A 19,489-nucleotide genomic window follows, 5' to 3' on the forward strand; every position below is an offset into this window, starting at 1 on the left:
ATGTACATGTAACTTTACATACACCTTCTTTCCTGTACATCACAAGTTGTTAGATGGCTGAACAATCTAGATAACTACTGCATAATCAAGGACAGTAAGGGTATGTCTACACTACCCCACTAGTTCGAACTAGCGGGGTAATGTAGGCATACCACACTTGCAAATGAAGCCCGGGATTTGAATTTCCTGGGCTTCATTTGCATAAGCGGGGCGCCGCCATTTCTAAAACCCCGCTCGTTTGAACCCTCGTGGAATGAGGAGTAACGGTAGTTCGAACTAGGAAGCCTAGTTCGAACTACCTAGTTCGTGCCCCGTGTAGCCGCACTGCACGGGGTTCGAACAAGTGGGGTTTTAAAAAGGGCGGCGCCCCGCTTATGCAAATGAAGCCCAGGAAATTCAAATCCCGGGCTTCATTTGCAAGTGCAGTATGCCTACATTACCCTCCTAGTTCGAACTAGGAGGGTAGTGTAGACATACCCTAAGAAGTTGCAGTTCACCCTCCAATCTTTTAATTCTGTACTCCTCCTCCCCATATTTGACTATCAGCATCACTGCCCCAGAGTCATATTATGAAAATTGTTCTTAGCCAAATCTCTGCCTTGTGGAAGCCCTTTTGGCTATTCCACTCAGCAGCCTAGTAAGCCTACTTCAGCATCTGTCTCCCAGGTTGCAAACATGGATGTAAATTAGGGCTTCTCAAATCCACCAGTATCTCTCCCTCTCTATTCCAGATTTGCTGTCACTATCCACTAAGGGTACATCCAGACTACAGGGTTTTGTCGACAGAAGTTTTGTCGACAGATACTGTCGACAAAGCTTCTGTCAACAAAGAGCGTCTAGACTACATTCAGTATTGTCGACAAAGCAAGCTGCTTTGTCGACAAAACCCCGTAGTCTAGACACAACCCTAGATGCAATAACACCTTCTGTCGACAGAAGGCGTTATGCCTCGTAAAATGAGGTTTACCAGCATCGACAAAACTGCTGAGTTCTGTCGACGTTATGTCGACAGAACTCAGCAGTAGTGTAGACGCAGGTATAGTTTTGTCGACAAAAGTCCACTTTTGTCGACAAAACTCTAGTCTAGACACACCCTAAGGCAGGGCTATTGAATACGCGGCCCATGGGCTGCATGCGGCCCACGGCCCAAATTTTTGTGGCCCATGGGGTGGTTTGGGTTTAAATGGGGCTAAACATGTGGTCCGCAGGTGGGATCCTTTGAACATGGCCTCCACTGGTAACACATTCCACAACAGCGAAACATCTGCCAGGCGGGGTGAGAACTGAAAGACGCAAGTGGACGGGCTGGCTGGAACAGACGGGTAAAAGGTGTCGGCATTTCTCGCCCCCTGCAAAGAGATACCAGGAGTGCTGGGGCATTGTGTGAAAGAAGCTATTTGCATATATTTACATATATATTTGCATGTATATGCAACCACATTTAAGTTGCAGCCCTCGGCATGTGCTGTGAGAATCATTGTGGCCCCAGGGCTTCCAAAGTTAAGTAGCCCTGCACTAAGGCCATGTCTACACTGTAGATAAGATCAAAGCAGCCACAGTTGATTTTCCATAGTTTGAATTAGCAGGTCTAGTGAAGACACGCTAATTCAGACTGAGAGGGTTGCTCCCATCGATGCCAGTAGTCCTGCTCCTACGAAGAGTAAGGAAAGTTGAAAGGAGAGTGTGCTCCCTTCGACTTCCCGGAGTGTGGATGGCACCAAAATCTGACGTAATGTACTTCAACTTAAGCTATTCAATTAACATCGCTGAAGTTGCGTATCTTAATTTGAACTCATCCCCTGTGTAGACCAGGAGTAACTGTTAGTTATGCTCTTGTTCATCCAAGATTAGCAGCAGGGTGGCAGCACTGTACATTGGTGCATGAATAACTGCTACAAAAGGATGTTGCAGACTCATATGTCAGCAGGAACTACAGATGTTTGTTTTCTTCTGGAGGCAAGCAGATCCTATAGGAAGTTTGTGTTGCTTATTTACATCTATTGGAACTGCTGTCAGCCTGGTGCACAGCAGACTGTTTTCATCATCATCATCATTATTATAATAGTTTAAGAGTAATAGCATTTTTTTGAAGAAACTATTTGAGCCAACAAATAGGGTCCTTCTATCTGAACAATTTCCTTGTATATCAACCCCGTACAATTTGTATTGAGGATTATCTATTCCCTTTCCCACCAGTTATATATTTAGGAGTCAAACTGACCACAGTCTAATATACGGGTCCCATCTAGAAACACAAGTAATCCAAAGGAAGTCAGATTGCTGATCCTACTCTTAGTTGGTTGTTCTTATTAGCCCATCCTGGATACAGATGATCCCTTCTGTGAAATTAGACGTTAATTGTGAGAGGTCAGAAGGGGCTCTGGAATTAAGCAGAAGCAGTTGAAGTTTATGAAATGATTTATGGTCCAGAAAATGTTCTATGAGGCTTGCCTTGGTTCCCTGTATAGCAGAAAGAAATTAAGAGCACTTTTTTCTGCTTATCACTAATGGCATAGTGTCAGGAAATAGGACCACCATCAGATCCACTTCTGGGAAACCTGACAAGTGCAGCTGGCCTGCAGGGGTACGTCTAGACGGCACTCTAAAATCGAAATAAGATATGCAATTTGTGCTAAGCAGATTGCATATCTTATTTTAATTTTATTTCTAAATAGGCTATTTCAAAATTTGACGCATCTACACAGCGCCAAATGTCGAAATAAAGCACTATTTCAAGACATCCCTTATTCCTTGTGGAACGGGGTTTACAGGGATGCCAAAATAGTGTGTCTGTTATTTAGAAAATTATTTCAAAATAGTGGACGTGTTCCTTGGATTCCTCCGGTATCCCAAAATAGCCTTGCAGTCTAGATGTATCCTAGCAGGCTACCTGATTTGTTACACCACCAGTTGGTGGATGACTCAGTAGACAAACTCTAAAGATGAATTCAACAGCAATTCAACAGCTGCTCAAAGCATTTCCCTATGCTCAAATTTGCCCATTCCCAACCTTGGCTCCAATTCCAGACTCCAGCCTATGACAGTGTAGACATGGCATCTCTTACTGCACTGACTGTGTAAATCTAATTACATTGGCCATGACTCTATGCCACTCAGTGAGGTAGTGTTATTAAATCAGCATAGTGACAAACTTGTGTCAATAGAAGTAACATTTAAGTGACATTTCTACAACTAGCTTGACCTATGGCAGCTTATGTGGACCTACCTGTGTAATGCAGACCAGGCCTAATTCTTTTGTTTCTGGCCTCTGACTGAAGTGGTCTTGGAAGTTGGCAGGATCTAAAAGTTTGTGAATGGAGTTTGGGGAGATGGGGGTTTGGAGAGGAAATAGAAGAAAGAACTCATAGTGCTTGTTTTATTTTAATTATCTTGCAACTGGTAGAGTTCAAATTTTGCCTGGGGAAGAAAGTGGTCTGACCAGGATAGGAGGCAGTCAGCAGGTGAGATTAAATATAGCACATGAAATTTCTGAGTTTCTTTCAGAACATTAGGACAACATTGAAAAAAATTACAAAATAAAAGTAGTTTGATCTGAACTATACAGCAGCCATTTACATCATATTGGCAGTGTCTGAATGTGCACTCCACATACACACATACAAATCTTGCATCTGCTACTACAACATGCATTTTAAGTTGTGACATCTGGTGGTGAACTGTATGTACGGAGTTCTCCAAATAAAGTATTTTTATCCATTGTACAGTGCAAGTGAATCTACTGTAGAAAATTGCTTGCTGTTAAAGCAAGGAAGTAATGGAGTCTAATGTGTTCTTTCTGGTGAACAAAAGTATTAAAACTACTAAGCATAATTACTCTCATCGGATACATTTAAAATCTATCTTGAGGATTCATTTTAGGAATGTTAAAACCATAGCAGTAAATATTTTTTAAATGAGAATGCATTATAATTTAAGTACAAGTACTGCTGATATGTATATTGCTACTGTTTGCACAATTCTCTTTCTTTTTCTCTCTCATTCATACTAAAGTCCAAAAAGAAAATAGTTCTGAAATATTAACTAGCTATGTAAGTTTTAGGATACAATTGCCATTATTTTTCTCATATCCTGTATTGGTATATTGATGTCTTTTCTCTCTACTTAATAAACATTTAACCAGATATAGGAACAGTTAGATAGCATAATATACAAATATCCCCCCTTTTGAAATTTCCCCACATATATCCTGTATGAAAGAAATCAAATTTAGCCTAATGTCTTTTTTATAATAAAGTAATCTTATGAAAGGTAGGGGGTACATGTAAGAATCAAACCAGGATTTAACTACAAGGCTGTCTCATAAGCAGGATCCTAAGTGCTCTGAGGTACAATAGGCATGAATTTTTCATTAAAAGTCCTATAATTTCTGCATCAGTACAATATTATTTAGCAGTGGGAAATAAATAATTAAATCAATTAAAAAATCTCCCCACACAATACTCTTGCACAACAGTTTCATTGCTTTCAAATGCTTGCTGTACGGAAAGCACCACGAATAGTATATTTTCACTTTTCATGCATATTTTTTCGTAGTCAGTTGGCCCTGCATCATAGGAAATACCATCTGGCCTACAAGGTTATGGAACCTTACTCACTTACACTTCACTTTCTTCCACTGCCCTCCTCCCCTTCCCCATCACCTTCTCAATTGCGCTGAAACCCAAGCCATCTTTTGGCATCCACATAACAAGTGAAAGAAAGTGCAGGGATAATCATGGAAAGCCAATATAGTCCATGGTCTAGAAAATGTGAAAAGCAAAATGAACAAAAGAGAAAGGGGGAAAATAATTAGATATGGGGATTGATCCTTTGATATGGGGATGGATCTATGCCTGCCATAGAAAAAAACACTGGAGGTAAGAGAGGAGTTAGAAAACTTAAAGAGAGTTACCTGCAGACGTTTCTTTTCAACTATTCCCTGTGGTAATACATATTTAGGGCATGGGGTGGGGTGTATTCCCCCACTCTTACAGATCCTAAGTATCCACAGGGAAATCCCAGATATGCAATAGGCCTTGCCTCCCCATTCTATTTCTCTTGCCCTCACAACCATGCAACAGAATGACTCTGTTAGGCCTGCCAGCATCTGAACTGGCTGCTGTCCAGTTGTTGAGAAAGAGTCTACGGAATAGTCAATCATGTGAGATCTGAGCATAGCCACATGAGGGCTACATCTAGACTGGCATGATTTTCCGGAAATGCTTTTAACTGAAAAGTTTTCCGTTAAAAGCATTTTCGGAAAAGAGCGTCTAGATTGGCACAGACGCTTTTCCGCAAAAGCACTTTTTGCGGAAAAGCGGCCGTGGCCAATCTAGACGCGCTTTTGCACAAAAAAGCCCCGATCGCCATTTTCGTGATCGGGGCTTTTTTGTGGAAAACAAATCTCAACTGTCTATACTGGCCCTTTTGCGCAAAAGGGACTTTTGCCCGAACAGGAGCAGAATAGTATTTCTGCAAAAAACACTGATTTCTTACAGTAGGAAGTCAGTGCTTTTGCGGAAATTCAAGCGGCCAGTGTACACAGCTGTCAAGTTTTTCCGGAAAAGCAGCTGATTTTCCGGAAAAACTGGCCAGTCTAGACACAGCCAAGGTGTTAGCTGGGTATAATGCCCTGAAGAGCATCTGATTCCTCAATTCTATCTAGGGCTGTCAATTAAATTGCAGTTAACTTATATGATTAACTCAACAAAAATTAATCCTGATTAATTGCAGTTTTTAATTGCACTGTTAAATAGAATAGCAATTGAAATTTATTTAATATTTTGGATATTTTTCTACATTTTAATATGTATTATATTCTGTGTTGCAATTGAAATCAAAATATGGATTATTTTTATTACAAATATTTGCACTATAAACCAATACAAATATTATTATTCAATTCACCTTATACAAGTACTGTAGTGCAAGCTCTTTGTTTTGAAAGTGCAGCATACAAATATAGATTTTTTTGTTACGTAACGGCACTTAAAAACAAAACAAGCTAAAACTTCAGAGTTTACAAGTCCACTCACTCCTACTTCTTGTTCAGCCACTCACCAAGGTAATATCATGAGAAAGTGAGAACAGGCATTTGCATGGCACTTTTGTAGATGGCATTGTAAGGTATTTACATGCCTGATAAGCTAAACATTTGTATGACCATACATGCTTTGGCTACAATTCTAGAGGATGTGCTTCCATGTTGATGATGCTTATTAAAGAAATAATGCATTAATTACATTTGTGACTGAACCCCTTGGGAGAGAACCGTATGTCCCCTGCTCTATTTTAGCCACATTCTGCCATATATTTCATGTCAGATTACTCTCGGATAATGACCCAGTGCATGTTGTTCATTTTAAAAACACCTTCACTACAAATTTTGCAAAACACAAAGAAGGTACCAATGTGAGATTTCTAAAGATAGTTACAGTAGTCCACGCAAGATTTAAGAATCAGAAGTACCTTCCAAAATCTAGAGGGACAAGGTGTAGAGCATGCTGTCAGAAGTTTTAAAAGAGAAACACTCTGATGTGGAAACTACAGAACCTGAACCACCAAAAAACAAAATTAATTCACCGGCAGCATCTGATTCAAAATAATGAACATGCATCGGTCTACACTGATTTGGATTGTTATTGAGCAGAACCAGTCATCGGCATGGATACACATCCCCTGGAATCCTGGTTAAAATATGAAGAGACATATGAATCTTTAGCACATCTAGCATATCTGCCATTTGATGCCAGATAAAATAGTGCCATGCAAACACCTACTCTCACTTTCAGCTGATAGTGTAAACAAAAGTGGGCAACAATTTCCTGCAAATGTAAATACACTTGTTTGCTTGAATGATTAACTGAACAAGAAATAGGACTGAATGGACTCATAGGCTCTGAAGTCTTACAGTTTTGTTTTTGAATGCAGTTACTGTTTTGTACATATATTTGTAAATTAAATTTTCATGATACAGAGATTACACTACAGCTCTTCTATTAGGTCAATTGAAAATTATAGTATTTATAGTGTAAATAACTACAATAAAAATAAATATGAAGAGAGCACAGTATATTTTGTATTCTATATTCTAATTGAAATGAATATATTGGAAAATACAGAAAACATCCACAATGTTTAAATGAATGGTATTTATTATTGTTTAACAGTGTGATTAATCACACTTATGTTTTTAAAAATCACTTGACAGCCCTAGTTCTAGCCCCTAGTCCCAAGCCTCTGTGAAGCCTTATCCTTCTTGTACACAAAGAGGCTCCCAGGAATTTGGGGAAAGGAGAGGATGTAAATGGTAGTATAATAGAATGCAATGGAAGTAGCATTTAGTCACCTGACCACTTCTTCCCCTCTTTGGATCTGTCAGAATTTTATTCCCCTAGCTCATGAGTTGGAGAGGCACTATTGTTCCCATGAAATTGAGTCTCTTTCTCCACTATCTCCTGAAGACAGCCATTTTCCTTAGAAGAAAGGGCTCCACCTACTCTCTCTTTCTAAGTCCTGGCCCAGCTACACTTGTCTTTCTTCTCCCCATCGTCAGAGCAGAGGGAGCAAAGAGGCTATGATCACTTATCCTCTGCTGAGGGCTTCCTTTCCTTACCCCTACCAGTTTTGTCAACATGGTGGTATTCATATGCCATTACACTAGACATTTAATAAATCATTAAATAATTCAATACAGGCTGCTAAATATTTATTGGATGGAAAATATTTGTTGTCACTCCTATGCTGGACTGAATTCAAACTGATGATCTATAGGTGAAATACTTCAGACTCCCATCTTCAACTACTTTAGGTCTATCTCCTTTGTATTTATAGACTCATAGACTTTAACGTCAGAAGGGACCATTTTGATCATCTAGTCTGACCCCCTGCACAATGCAGAAGAAGAAGCCAGAACAAAATGAAGTTATTCAGGTGAATAAATCTGTAAAACTCTGCCCTTTTGGCTCTGGTAATTTGTGTCAATTAATGCCATATCAAAGTTTCGTAATATTAACTAACTAGAAGATTTATCCAGCATTGCTTGGATCCTTAACTCAATTATTTTGGGGGGTGGGGTTGGAAAATAAAATGAAAATGTCCATGCTTCATTTAAATCATTGCTCGGGGTTGGAGCTAGAACTGAGAGGTTCAGTATGCAGGCTATCCCGTGGAGAGAGGGCTACCCCAGACCTCATTCATCACAGCAGCTTGGGGCCCGGCCAGGTGAGAAGTGCCTCTCCATGGCCACGGTAGCTCCAACAGGCACAGTTGTGAGAAAGGTGCATGTCACCTGGCTGGGGAAGGTCCAGGTTCATTTGCCCCTTGTGCCCTCCAGCCAGAATGAGGAATACAGCAAACTGTGAACTTTCCCCTCCCTGTCAAATGAAGGGGGACATCCAGAAATGTTCCCATACAAGTTGAAGGGGCGACTGGGGAGAGAGCATGAAGGGGGGCACCCAAGCTAGCCCCTTTCATCTGCCTGGTGGTCTTTTTTTTTTGTATATTTTTCTGAGGAGCAATCCCATTCCAGGCACATCCCATTTTCCTGGCACAACCAAACCCTTACCTTGCTTTAAGTTATGATAAGAGGAAGCTGTATACTAAATGTGATGATCCTAGCTCTTACCATATAGGAGGAGTTCTTGAATAAACAAACAGATGCATAGACAAACTCTCAAATTTATAATAGATATAAGGAAACATTCATTATATTTTGTCAATGATTTAAAGAAAAAAAGAGCACACTGTTGGTAAAGAAAAATCCAAACTCTGTTCAAACCACTGTTCAAAACTCTGGAGATCTCTTTTATACCAGCTTTGCTAACCATGTTTACTTTGTTCAGCAGCATCTCTCTATTCACTTTGGTGATTCTTGCATCAAAATGAAGTATCTCAATTTTTGTTTTACCTAAAATGCTATTCATGAAGTTTGTCAGAGACAAATGTAATTATTATTTTCCTGTTATATCCTTGACAATAAGTATTTAATGCTGAATTGCCCTACTTCATCAAAATATGTACAAGTAGTTCACAGATCTATAAAAAAATCATTTTGGGCTTTTCCTAAATATATGCAAAATATCAGATTTCATTTTGATAGCCATGTCAAGTACACAGTGAATTGGTATTTACAGTGGTGCAACTTAGTTTTAGTGTTATATAATTAAACAGAAAGCAGGATATCAAATATTTGACAATATGCCACTCTTTTACAATGGAAATATTTCTATAAGATTTAGTTATATTCTGAGAAAATTACTACAGTCTGTCAACTTTTTTCTGAATATATCAGATAATGACAAGGTAACATGATCCAATATCAAGGGGGCCAGGGATCCTTTTCCTTCAGTCAATATCTGAAATTGTCATTAATGACTTTGCGGTGACTTGTGTGATTTGTATCAAAATAGACATTAGAGAATTTTAATTCACAGTCAGAAGCCAAGAGTGCCATCATATTTATCTTTTGCCCTGACTACCTTATGCAGCAGAGGAAGAAAACTCTCATGCCAAGAAATCTACACTGAGGCTTTGCTCTGTGGATAGGGATAAACCTTATGTCTCTCACATGTTATATGTTAAGCTCTTATGTAAATTCTGGAAACAAACATTTCCCTTTTTTATCTTTCTCTAGAAAAAAACTAAAGGAATAAGATAATAATTTTATTAAACCCACCATATGAAAGAAAACCACATGAAAAAAAAACAGGCTATCCTAGACTAGGGATTAATTAAATTTACCATTATGCAGTGAAAGGCTACTAATACCAGACAACAGATACAAGAATCTTTAGATGCAGTAGTTATTTGATGTTATATTTTAAATGAAATATATTTTTAAAGTACAACCATTGCATTCTGTATTATTAAAGGTTCAATGTAATGAGGGTAGTTAGCTAAATAATTTGTGATTGAATTCACTGATTATAATTGCATCTTACAAGTACAGACGTATGTTTAGCTCCTAAAAAATATAAAAGATAATCACAATGAGGGAGAAAGCTAATGCCTCGGCCTCTGCCAGCTACCATGTAGCTTTTCTCTTTTTTGTGGATGAAAAGGGCACTCTACTATCTGTCAATAATACTGGACAAAACTGGCTTAGAAGGATGATTCAAATTACAAAGATTCATAAGCAGTAGGAAAATGAATAATGTTTTCTCTGCTGAATGTCCACATAATTTCATTGCTCTACAGTGGTGGATAGCATGCAAATAGTTGGTGGAGCTACAGACAACAATTTGCATACTTCTTCCACAGACTGATGATATTTTTAAAAGTGAAAATTGGGACACTATGCATAGTCAGCGACATGACAGGAAAGTGTTTTATTGGGGGAGAGAATAAGGGAGGTTGATTAGTAGGTCAGAAGAAAAAACAGCACATTCTGCCTTCTCTTATCTTTCCCTTCAAAAATGAAAATCTTAAGGTGCTAAAATGTACACTGCTTACTGTGAAGGGCAGAATGGGAAAAAACAATATTTATCCCTCTGAGACCTCATCACTGTTTTCTCCTTGTCCTAACTTCTCCTCCATACCCCAAGAAGTAGCTCTTCCTCCACCATGTCCACCTCAACAAATACCCGAATCATCACTCACTAGTTGGCTATTTTCCCCTTCACTTAGTTCTGTCAACCCATCTAGGCACTTTGCGACAGATTGTTAAAGGCATGTAAATAGTAAAGATGCAGAGAGGCACCTAGTGGCATTTCCAGAAGTACCTGGATACCTAACTTCCATCAGATGGAAATTAGTGAAATCAATGAGACCTAGGTACCCAGACTCTTGGAAATCCCAGTCAGTGCTTACCTGCCTCTTTAGGCACCAAAATTCCTGGCTCCAATGACTAAGTGCCCTTTGTGGCTTTGAAAATCTTCTTCTAGGCTACGTCTACACTGTTCTTCTAGTGCAAGAACAGCTGTTCTTGCGCAAAAATTTGCCGGGTGTCTACACTGCACATGCATTATTGCGCAAGTAAATTTACAGTCTAGTGTTGGAAAACAGGGCTTCTTCCGGAAGAGTTATTCCTATCCCCATGAGGAATAAGCCCTCTTCCACAAGAGGGCAGTGTAGAAAGCAACATGAATTTATTGTGCAAGAAACCTCTATGGCTAAAATGGCCATCAGAGCTTTCTTGCACAAGAGAGCGTCCACACTGCCATAGACGCTCTTGCGTATAAGCACACCTTTTGCGCAAAAGCACATGCAAGTGTAGACGTGCTCTTGTGGAAGACGTTTTGCACAAGAACTCTTCCGCAAAACAGTTCTTGTTCAAGAAGCCACCAGTGTAGACATAGCCATAGTGTTTGCAGAATGTGGGGGCACTGACCAGCTGAAAGCTGCCTCTCTGAATGCAGGTGAACAGAAACTTCTTACACACTGTAGGAAGCTGATTGATACTCTGATTTCCTGAGACAACATACCTCTTGATAGAAGTATCAGAGTATTATAGAAAGAGGCCCATCCTCTTCTCACAGATTGTGTTTATAACTGTCCACTCTGCTTGCCATCTATAGCAAAGGGATGCATTGCATTGATTTTAAGAAAGGGGAAAAGAACAAACATGGGGTGGACAAACCAGATATCTCTACTGCTATTAGTGAAATTCTTCAAATGTTAACTTAAGAACACCATTCAGCCTCAAATTTTATATTACAGAAGCTTTCAAAACTTGCCCCAGATAATGTCAACTCTGCATAGAAATCGGTGGGAGGTAGATAATGAGGTATCTCTGTGGCTTTTTCCAGGCAGTCCCTCCAAAGCCCAATGAGCAGCACTGGAGACAACACAAAGGTACTTGTTTGAAAAAGTAATAAATAGGTGATGGAACTTAATATTACGGCTTAATTGATAGCAAAAGAAAGGTGATGACAGGTAAGGGACGGCATGACTCTGAAGGGCCTTGAAAGTGAAGACAAGCATCTTATGTTTGATGCAATCAAAGGAATGCAAAAAAGAGTGACATGGTCAAAGCGATGGGGTAGGAAAATCATCTTTGCAACATCATTCTGAATAGATATGAGCAAAGCAAGAGTGTATTTTTCCATATTAGAGACAAGGATGTTGCAGTAATCAAGATGTGAACTGACAACAGCCTGGACAAGAATTTTGGCTGTCTTTTAAATATATTGTGCAGAAAGAATCTGCAAGCTTTAAACTTATCCTGGATGTGAAAATTTAGAGAGAGGTCCAAGTCATAGATCGCACCTTGGTTATGGGACTGGGTGACTGGCATGATGGTTGTATTGTCCAGAATAATGGAAAAAAGAGATAGCAGGAAAGGCTTAGGGAAGAAGATCGGAAGCTCTGGTTTAGCCATCTGGTGTAGTCAGTGAGAGCTGACTACATGATGTCCACGAGGAAATGCCAGACACAGATTTGAATCTGGCCAGAAGAACACAAGTCTAGAGCAGAGTTGGATCAGTGAGTCATCAGCACAAAAATGGTAGTTGAGTTTGTGTTTGTGGAAGAGATTACTCATACACAACCTGTGGAGGGGGAATTAAAGAGAACCAAAGGGAAACTCCTATGGAACGATAACACAGAAACCTCATTGTGCCAATTGGCAAAGAATGCAGGGATGCACAGAATTTTACAAGGATCCCCTGGGTCAAGTAGATGCAAGATAATTCACCAAAGGGTGTCATGTAAGTTCTCTATTCAGATCCATTAGCTCACTGTCATCGTACTCATTGTGAAATGCATGTACAGGTAACTCTTAACAAGTTATGCATCTATATTGGAAATTATGATCTTGAAGCCTGTATGTTAAAGGCAGGTCCCCAGAGGGTGACGTGTCTCCTGTTGAGGCAGGGGATAGTAGATGCTTAGTTGTCTCTCTGGCCACTGTGCATCTCACAATGTTAGCCTATTTGCATACTGAGCCATTCGCTAATCGAGACTGAAATTAAAAAGAGACTGCAAAATCTACAGGAAAGAACACATAGCAGGAGTGTGGCTGGTTTATTAATAAAGATCAAAGCATTGTTTTCGTAGTTCAGGGTTGCAAAAAGACACAATATCCTCTAGCCAGGGGACAAGCTGGAAAGCTGGAAGCATATTTTATATAATGGGGGGGGGGAGGAAAGGATGACAGAAAAAATGCTAGAAGGGCTTTGGGAATAGCTCTGTTCTATAGGATGTGAAAATATTTAGTTAAATAAGTGTAAGCTTTAGAATGGGTGTTCTGATTTTATTTTATATATAACCATTTGTTCCCAATATTTCTGCTTGTTATTATTTGAATCTCTCTGTTTTGTTGTATAAGCTTGTCTTTATTTTCAATATAAGCACATCTCAGTGTGGGATGTTATGAGGAATTGTTATCTGGAGGAAGCCAGTAAGCTAGAGTGTATTGGTTCTTTTGGAGCAGTGAATCTGTAAGTACTGGGAGTGTTCAGTGGAACAAGGGCTGGAGACTTTAGGGAGATGCTTAGGGGACTCTGGAATTGGAGCATGCCTATCACTAACTTACAAAAGGCCAGCAAAGCCTATATAAACTGAGAGTGGAGTTCTTGCATTCTGTGGCCAGTGAAGTCAAGGAGCTGACCCATTTGCAGACACAATAGGAAATCTTCACACTAAACTCAGGAGGCCTTTACCAAGCAAGATGTTCCACAGCCCAGTACTCCCCACCCCAATAAGTCATCACAGGAACCCCACAGAAAGTTGAAAGTGGGATGAAGAGCATCTTCTGAAGGGCATGCTGAAGGAGCAATTAGAGATGTAGGAGTGTAAGGAGAGGACAGAGTCGCAGAAGGCAAGCGAGAACAGATTTCAAAAAGAAAATCATGGTGTACTGTGTCAAAGGCAGATATCAGCGGAAGTGGGATGAGGATGGATCTGAATTTTGGTCATAGAGAAGTCATTAAAGACTATGGAAAGAACAATTTTTGTGGTGCAGAAGGGATGAAAGCTGGATTGCAGTGAATCTAGGATGGAAGTGGAGGTGAAAAAATCCAGACAGTGGTTGTAGATAGTATATTCAATGAGCTTTGAGAAGAAGGGGAGGTATGCAGAAGCTGGAAGGACAAGTGAGATCAAACATAGAACTGAGCAAAAAAAAATTATTTTTGGTGCATGGCCTGAATAAAAAAAAAATAAAAAATTAATTGCCCCCCTACCTTTTTTTAATGTAAAATTGAAATGTTTTGGTTTCTCTCACCAAAACGGAATACATGAATAAACAAACCAATGAACGTTAAACAAAATGTTTATTCGGATCCCAATGTTTTGGGTTTTCACTTCACATTGTTACATTTTGTGTGTGTGTTTCACACCTTTAAATTTTTTTAAATAAATCTGTCAAGGTAAAATGTAGTTTTGAAACAAAAAGTTGAAGTATTTAATTTAAAAATATAAAAATGAACTATTTAGACTTTTTCAAGTATATTGTTTTTATTTTTAATTAGTCTAAAACTATTTGTTGAATTAGAAAATAATTTCATTTGATCAAATAATGTATTTTTGGTCGATAAATTATTTGCTAAAAAATGCTCAGCTCTACTCAAGAGTATTTTTTTTTAGATGGGAAATATTAATACATGCTTATCTTGTGATGGAAAAAAGTCAAAATGAGAGTTTAAAGAAAAGACATAAAGAGATGGGACATCAGGACATTAAGGGACCACAGGAGATGGGATGAGGTCACTTGTGTATCAGCTACTGTATCACTAAGGCACATGAGTATTGGCTTTACTGGAGCCCTAGACATAACTAACAGCATAAACCAAAGACTGTGAACCAGAGGAGTCCTGGCTAGCAAAGGAAGCACTTTCCTGACTGGAGAGGACAGTACAAGGACGACCAGAGTTCTCAACTAACTACATAAACAAATTCCCAAGAGACTATACGGGAACACACTGACCCCTTGTAAGATAAGCATGGGATGACAGGATAATGGATGAGGATGTTTTTGTTCAAACTCACAGATACAAAGTATAAGGGTGGTAAGTAACAGCTTTGGAGTATAATAGGTAACTTGCTTGTATCAAGGCATAAAAGAAGGCTTAAGAGGGCAGATTGTATCCGCCAAGGGGACAAAACCCTACCTAGATCCTAACTGAGACCTTTCCTTGGCACAGGCATATATGTGTTAGTGCACCTGTGACCTGTTGGAAAGAGCACTAGTAGCGTGCTTTGCTTACAATAAACCTGGCCAAGTGCTTTTGCTACTGAACTGAACCTGTGGTCTTTCTAATGAATAACATTGAGTTCTGCTGAATTAACATGCAGCACTATCTGCTAGTTCAGCTGACATCAGAACTCCAGGAACAGCAGCACTGAGCAGCAGTAACAATGCTGCAGCAGCATTCTGCAGCAGTAACAAGAGCTGTATATTCTTCCTCTAACTTAGAAGATAACTGCTGAGTCATCAAGCATAGCGTAATAAAGATGTTTAAAATTTCTGCTGACTTCCTTGCTTTCCCCTGGCTGTACAACATCTTCTCATTAAGAAACTTTTAGGTCAGAATAAATTTGCAATGCTAGCAACTGTCACCACTTTCCCAATTTGCTCAGGGAACTTTTTTCCTGCCAGTGTCAGGGAAACAGAAATTGTTAACTTTAAAATCAATGCAATCTGGTGTGGAAAAATAAAGATATACCAATTAAGAATGAGTATGGTACAGATGCTGAATTTTTTTTAAATATTTTTTTATGTATTTACTTACTTTCAAAGTAATAGCTTCATGCAGATAAAGGTTTTACTACATTTTCATGCATCTTTTTGGGAATTCTGGAGCAACTCGAATACCTCACTGCACTAAAATTATAAGTTCCTTATAGTACTGATTTGATTAAAACTGTTAGGGTTGAGTTAAATAAGAAAAATAGAAAGAGGTTCTATTCTTCCCACATACACTGTCTTGGATTATAGATTTGTCATGAAAATGAAACTCCTATGATTTATATTTCAGTCTTGACATATGGCACTTACAAATGCCTTAAAACAAGAACCACAAAAGATTACTAAAGGTGACTGCCTAACTCAGGGTCAAGAGAGCAGTTCTGAATGTAGGCCAGCATGTCTGCCTTATCACTGGTGATATTATGTTGAAGCTCATCTGAGTTCCATCACTGAGTTTGTGATATAAAATTAAAGCAGAGGCTTGATCTCTCTATTATGTACAATGAATAAAGCATGTCCTCCATTTTCTTTTGTTCATTTTTTTTTTGCAGTACAAATATTTTTAAAAAATAATATAAAATGAGCAGTGTACACTTTGTAATGTGTATTGCAACTGAAATCAATGTTTTAAAATGTAGAAAAAAATCCGATATATTTATAAGTTTTAATTGGTATTCTATATTAGTTCAACAGTGAGATTAAAACTGTGATTGAGACTTTTTTAGTTCTTACAACTAATTGTGATTATTTTTAATCGTTTGACAACTCTAGTAGATTCTAATGCATGCAGAATTAAAAATTATACTGCCAGTACCTCCAGTGGTCATCCATATAATTCCATGAGATATTTAATTTCAATTTTATGGTTTTCTTTGAGAACTATTAACCAAATTCCACTGAGTTTTGCTGCTACAATTACTTTCTTGCCGTCTTTTAGCCAAATACTTATTCGGACTAGTAACTAGCAGAACAAGAATATCAGCATCTGTTTTCCTGCATTTCTTATACTCTAATTTCATATTATATTATATACAGAGTTAATTCCTGAAGCTCCCTTGACCCTCACTTATGTGATGTGGTATCATCACCATTAAAAAGTCAGCATACCACATTAATGTTGAAGATGGCAGAGTTTTTCTTCCCTACATTTGGAAAACAAAAGACCCACTCAATACCTCTCTAATGGGGTAAATCGTGACTTTTTAATAGAGCGTTTTTGAAAAAGTAGTGTCCTAGAGGTTGGCCACTGATCAGGTTTGTGAGTGAAATTGCCCTTAAGAGTATTGTATCCCATTAAAGCTTCAGCAGGAACTAAGATAGGAAGAACATAATAATACACAACAGCAGAGTATTTTATTCTGTGCTCTTGCCAGCTCATACAAGCTAAGTAGGATCAGGCAGCATCAGCACTTCTAGGCACATTAAGTTAATGAGATTTTTGCCATTGACTTCGGTAGGCTTTAGGTAAGGCCTTTAGATAGTAACCCTCCTCAATAAGCTGTCTTTTGCCTCTAGTGTAAGAGCCAAATAATTTGGAAGTCAGACTGATGTACAGAAACAACCGAACTTATTCGGTGAAAGGCTGGCCTCAACTAGCCCATGTGTTGCCACGGTCAGGGAAAGCCACACAACCCATATTTTATTCAAGTACTTCTACAATAAATGAACCAGTAGAAGAAACTGAGAACAGGCCGTAAATGATAGTAAGTGAAACAAGGGCAGAGTGAAGGAAAGGTACCTGCAGTTAATTATTATAATGTTGGGTTAGAATTTCAGAGACACAGGTACAATAAAAAGAAAGAAGATTCACAATTTTTATTGAATGTCTTATATAAACTCCTAAAGGAATATCTGAAAGTCCATCAATGAAGTAAAACCGAAAAGCACTATATATATCTGGACATACTTTTGTAAGAAAAGCACAGAGAACTGCTCTTGAAGAAAGTAGGTAGAAGGAACGTTACATTTAATACTGGAATCTTTACACTTTTAAAAAAAAATCTGGTTTCCTGCCCAAGCATTCTCACTTTAAGGAAAGCTTGGACAAAATGACTGTATTCTCCCCTCTTTCCCCTTTCTCCTACTTCATCTCATCATTATTTCCCCCACTTGTTTTTTGTTTGTTTGTTTGGTTGGTTGGTTTTTTTTTAAAGCCACCCACCTTCTTGGAGCGAATAGGAACCAGATACCATTACAAATTTAATTCCCCTCACGAACCCAGAAAAAAAAAAGCCAAAAATTTTAATGCATTCTAGATTTTCCAGTGAGCATTTTTACAATTCATGTGTAAATATAGCCTACTCAGAGAAACGTCTTCCACAAATGCAGTGAAAATGGCTAAGCAGTATCTATACTCCTGAACTTATTACATTACTTAACAACCCGTGGAGTTTTCCATGCAGAAGAAATTCTGCCTTTATTTGTATGTAATCTCCTCATAAAATCAGTATTAGAATGCACCATCATGTGATCTTTTTATGTACATTCTACACTACATATGCATATGACTTAGTTGCAGTTGATACAAATACAAATTCACTTTTTTATTGACAAAATGGTATTGAGCTTCCAGGACAACAGAATTGGCTATTAAAACCTCTTCTGGAGAAATTAAGTAAAATGAGATTTAACAATTAAATTAAATAAAATTAAGTATACAATGAGATTTAACAATTCTGATATCAATATGTCAGTTCAGTAAACAACATACAGCTATAACTTATCATATATCATATTTTTATAGATTTACTAAAAATAAACTAGAAATCATCCTGAATCTAAGCCCATAATGAAAAAACTCTCACTAAGTGTTAAATGTTTACATCCACATTTGAAAGTTGAGGGACAAGCTGTAAATTAACCCCCTCTGCATCTTTCCCCAACAAATGCAAATTTAATCTCTTTATAAAAATGAATAATTCCACAGAATTACAACAGAAATGTTTAGGTTATTTACAAAATATTTTACTGGAACCATTTTTTGTCTCTAACATTTTGCTAAGTCATTATGAATAATTGAGAACGTTGATTGGAATTTTCAAACTTTTGCAATTATTGACTCTTATAAGATAACTTGGTTCAGAAATTACTTTCTCTGCAAATAACCAGCCTGTGAACTACCAGTGCTCCTGGCTCACAATTTGAGAATGTCTGATTTAGGTTAATTTAAAACATAATGTCTACAAAGGGAAGAGGAACTCATTACCTACCTGAGTTTCTGGTTATACTGTTTGACTTTTTCCAGGGAAGCTGCATTAATCTGTGCTTGAAATTCTTCTACAGACACATTGTCTCTGTAATAATATCCTTCCATGCTCTCCAGTGCTGTAATGACAAGAAAAAAAATCAGCATTAAATATTTACTATACTCATTCTCTGCAGTTGGAACCTGTCTGCAGTTTAGTGCCATACTCCTTAACCTTGAGGCTGCGACCCTCAGCATTGATTGCAAAGTTGTTTCTGTGTACTATCAAATTTGTACAGCACTTTTTCTAAGATTTCATTTTAAAAAGTATATTATTTGCCCTTGAGAAAAACTGTAAAAGACAGGGCTAATATCACTTCTGTGATTCTAATTAAAGTGCTTCTGCTCTGCCCTGTGAATATGAATGTCCAGAATGATTTCAAACCAGTTTTTGTTGAGGTGACCTTGGAAACCACTGGTAAAATGAGATTCCATAGAAGTAGTTAAGCTGTAGAAGAGAAAGAAACACATAATAACTTTCTTTTACTAGGCCTGATCTTTTGGATATGTGCAGCCCCTGAGATGCTAATTATTTTAGTGAAAAGTTTCAGAGGTTCAGTACTTCTCAAGAACAGGCTGAAAAATGTTCCCATATAGCCTGGAAAATGCCTTGTAAA

The 19,489-nt window shown here is 38.2% G+C and overlaps 1 protein-coding gene across 3 annotated transcripts in view; it reads right to left on the minus strand.

The window, feature by feature from the left end:
• The window catches only part of PREX2 (phosphatidylinositol-3,4,5-trisphosphate dependent Rac exchange factor 2), a 266,937-nt gene that overhangs the window by 39,425 nt on the left and 208,023 nt on the right, over positions 1 to 19,489 (minus strand). For all 3 annotated transcript variants that reach the window (XR_012901404.1, XM_075920573.1, XM_006131490.4), the window contains exon 35: positions 18,838 to 18,952. Coding sequence is in view for 2 of the 3 variants with exons in the window: in XM_075920573.1 (XP_075776688.1) it covers positions 18,838 to 18,952 (115 nt within the window). In the remaining variant the exon portion in view is untranslated. The remainder of the gene's footprint in view (positions 1 to 18,837; positions 18,953 to 19,489) is intronic.

The sequence above is a fragment of the Pelodiscus sinensis genome, chromosome 2, assembly GCF_049634645.1.
Source record: "Pelodiscus sinensis isolate JC-2024 chromosome 2, ASM4963464v1, whole genome shotgun sequence".
NCBI classification, from domain to species: Eukaryota; Metazoa; Chordata; order Testudines; family Trionychidae; genus Pelodiscus; species Pelodiscus sinensis.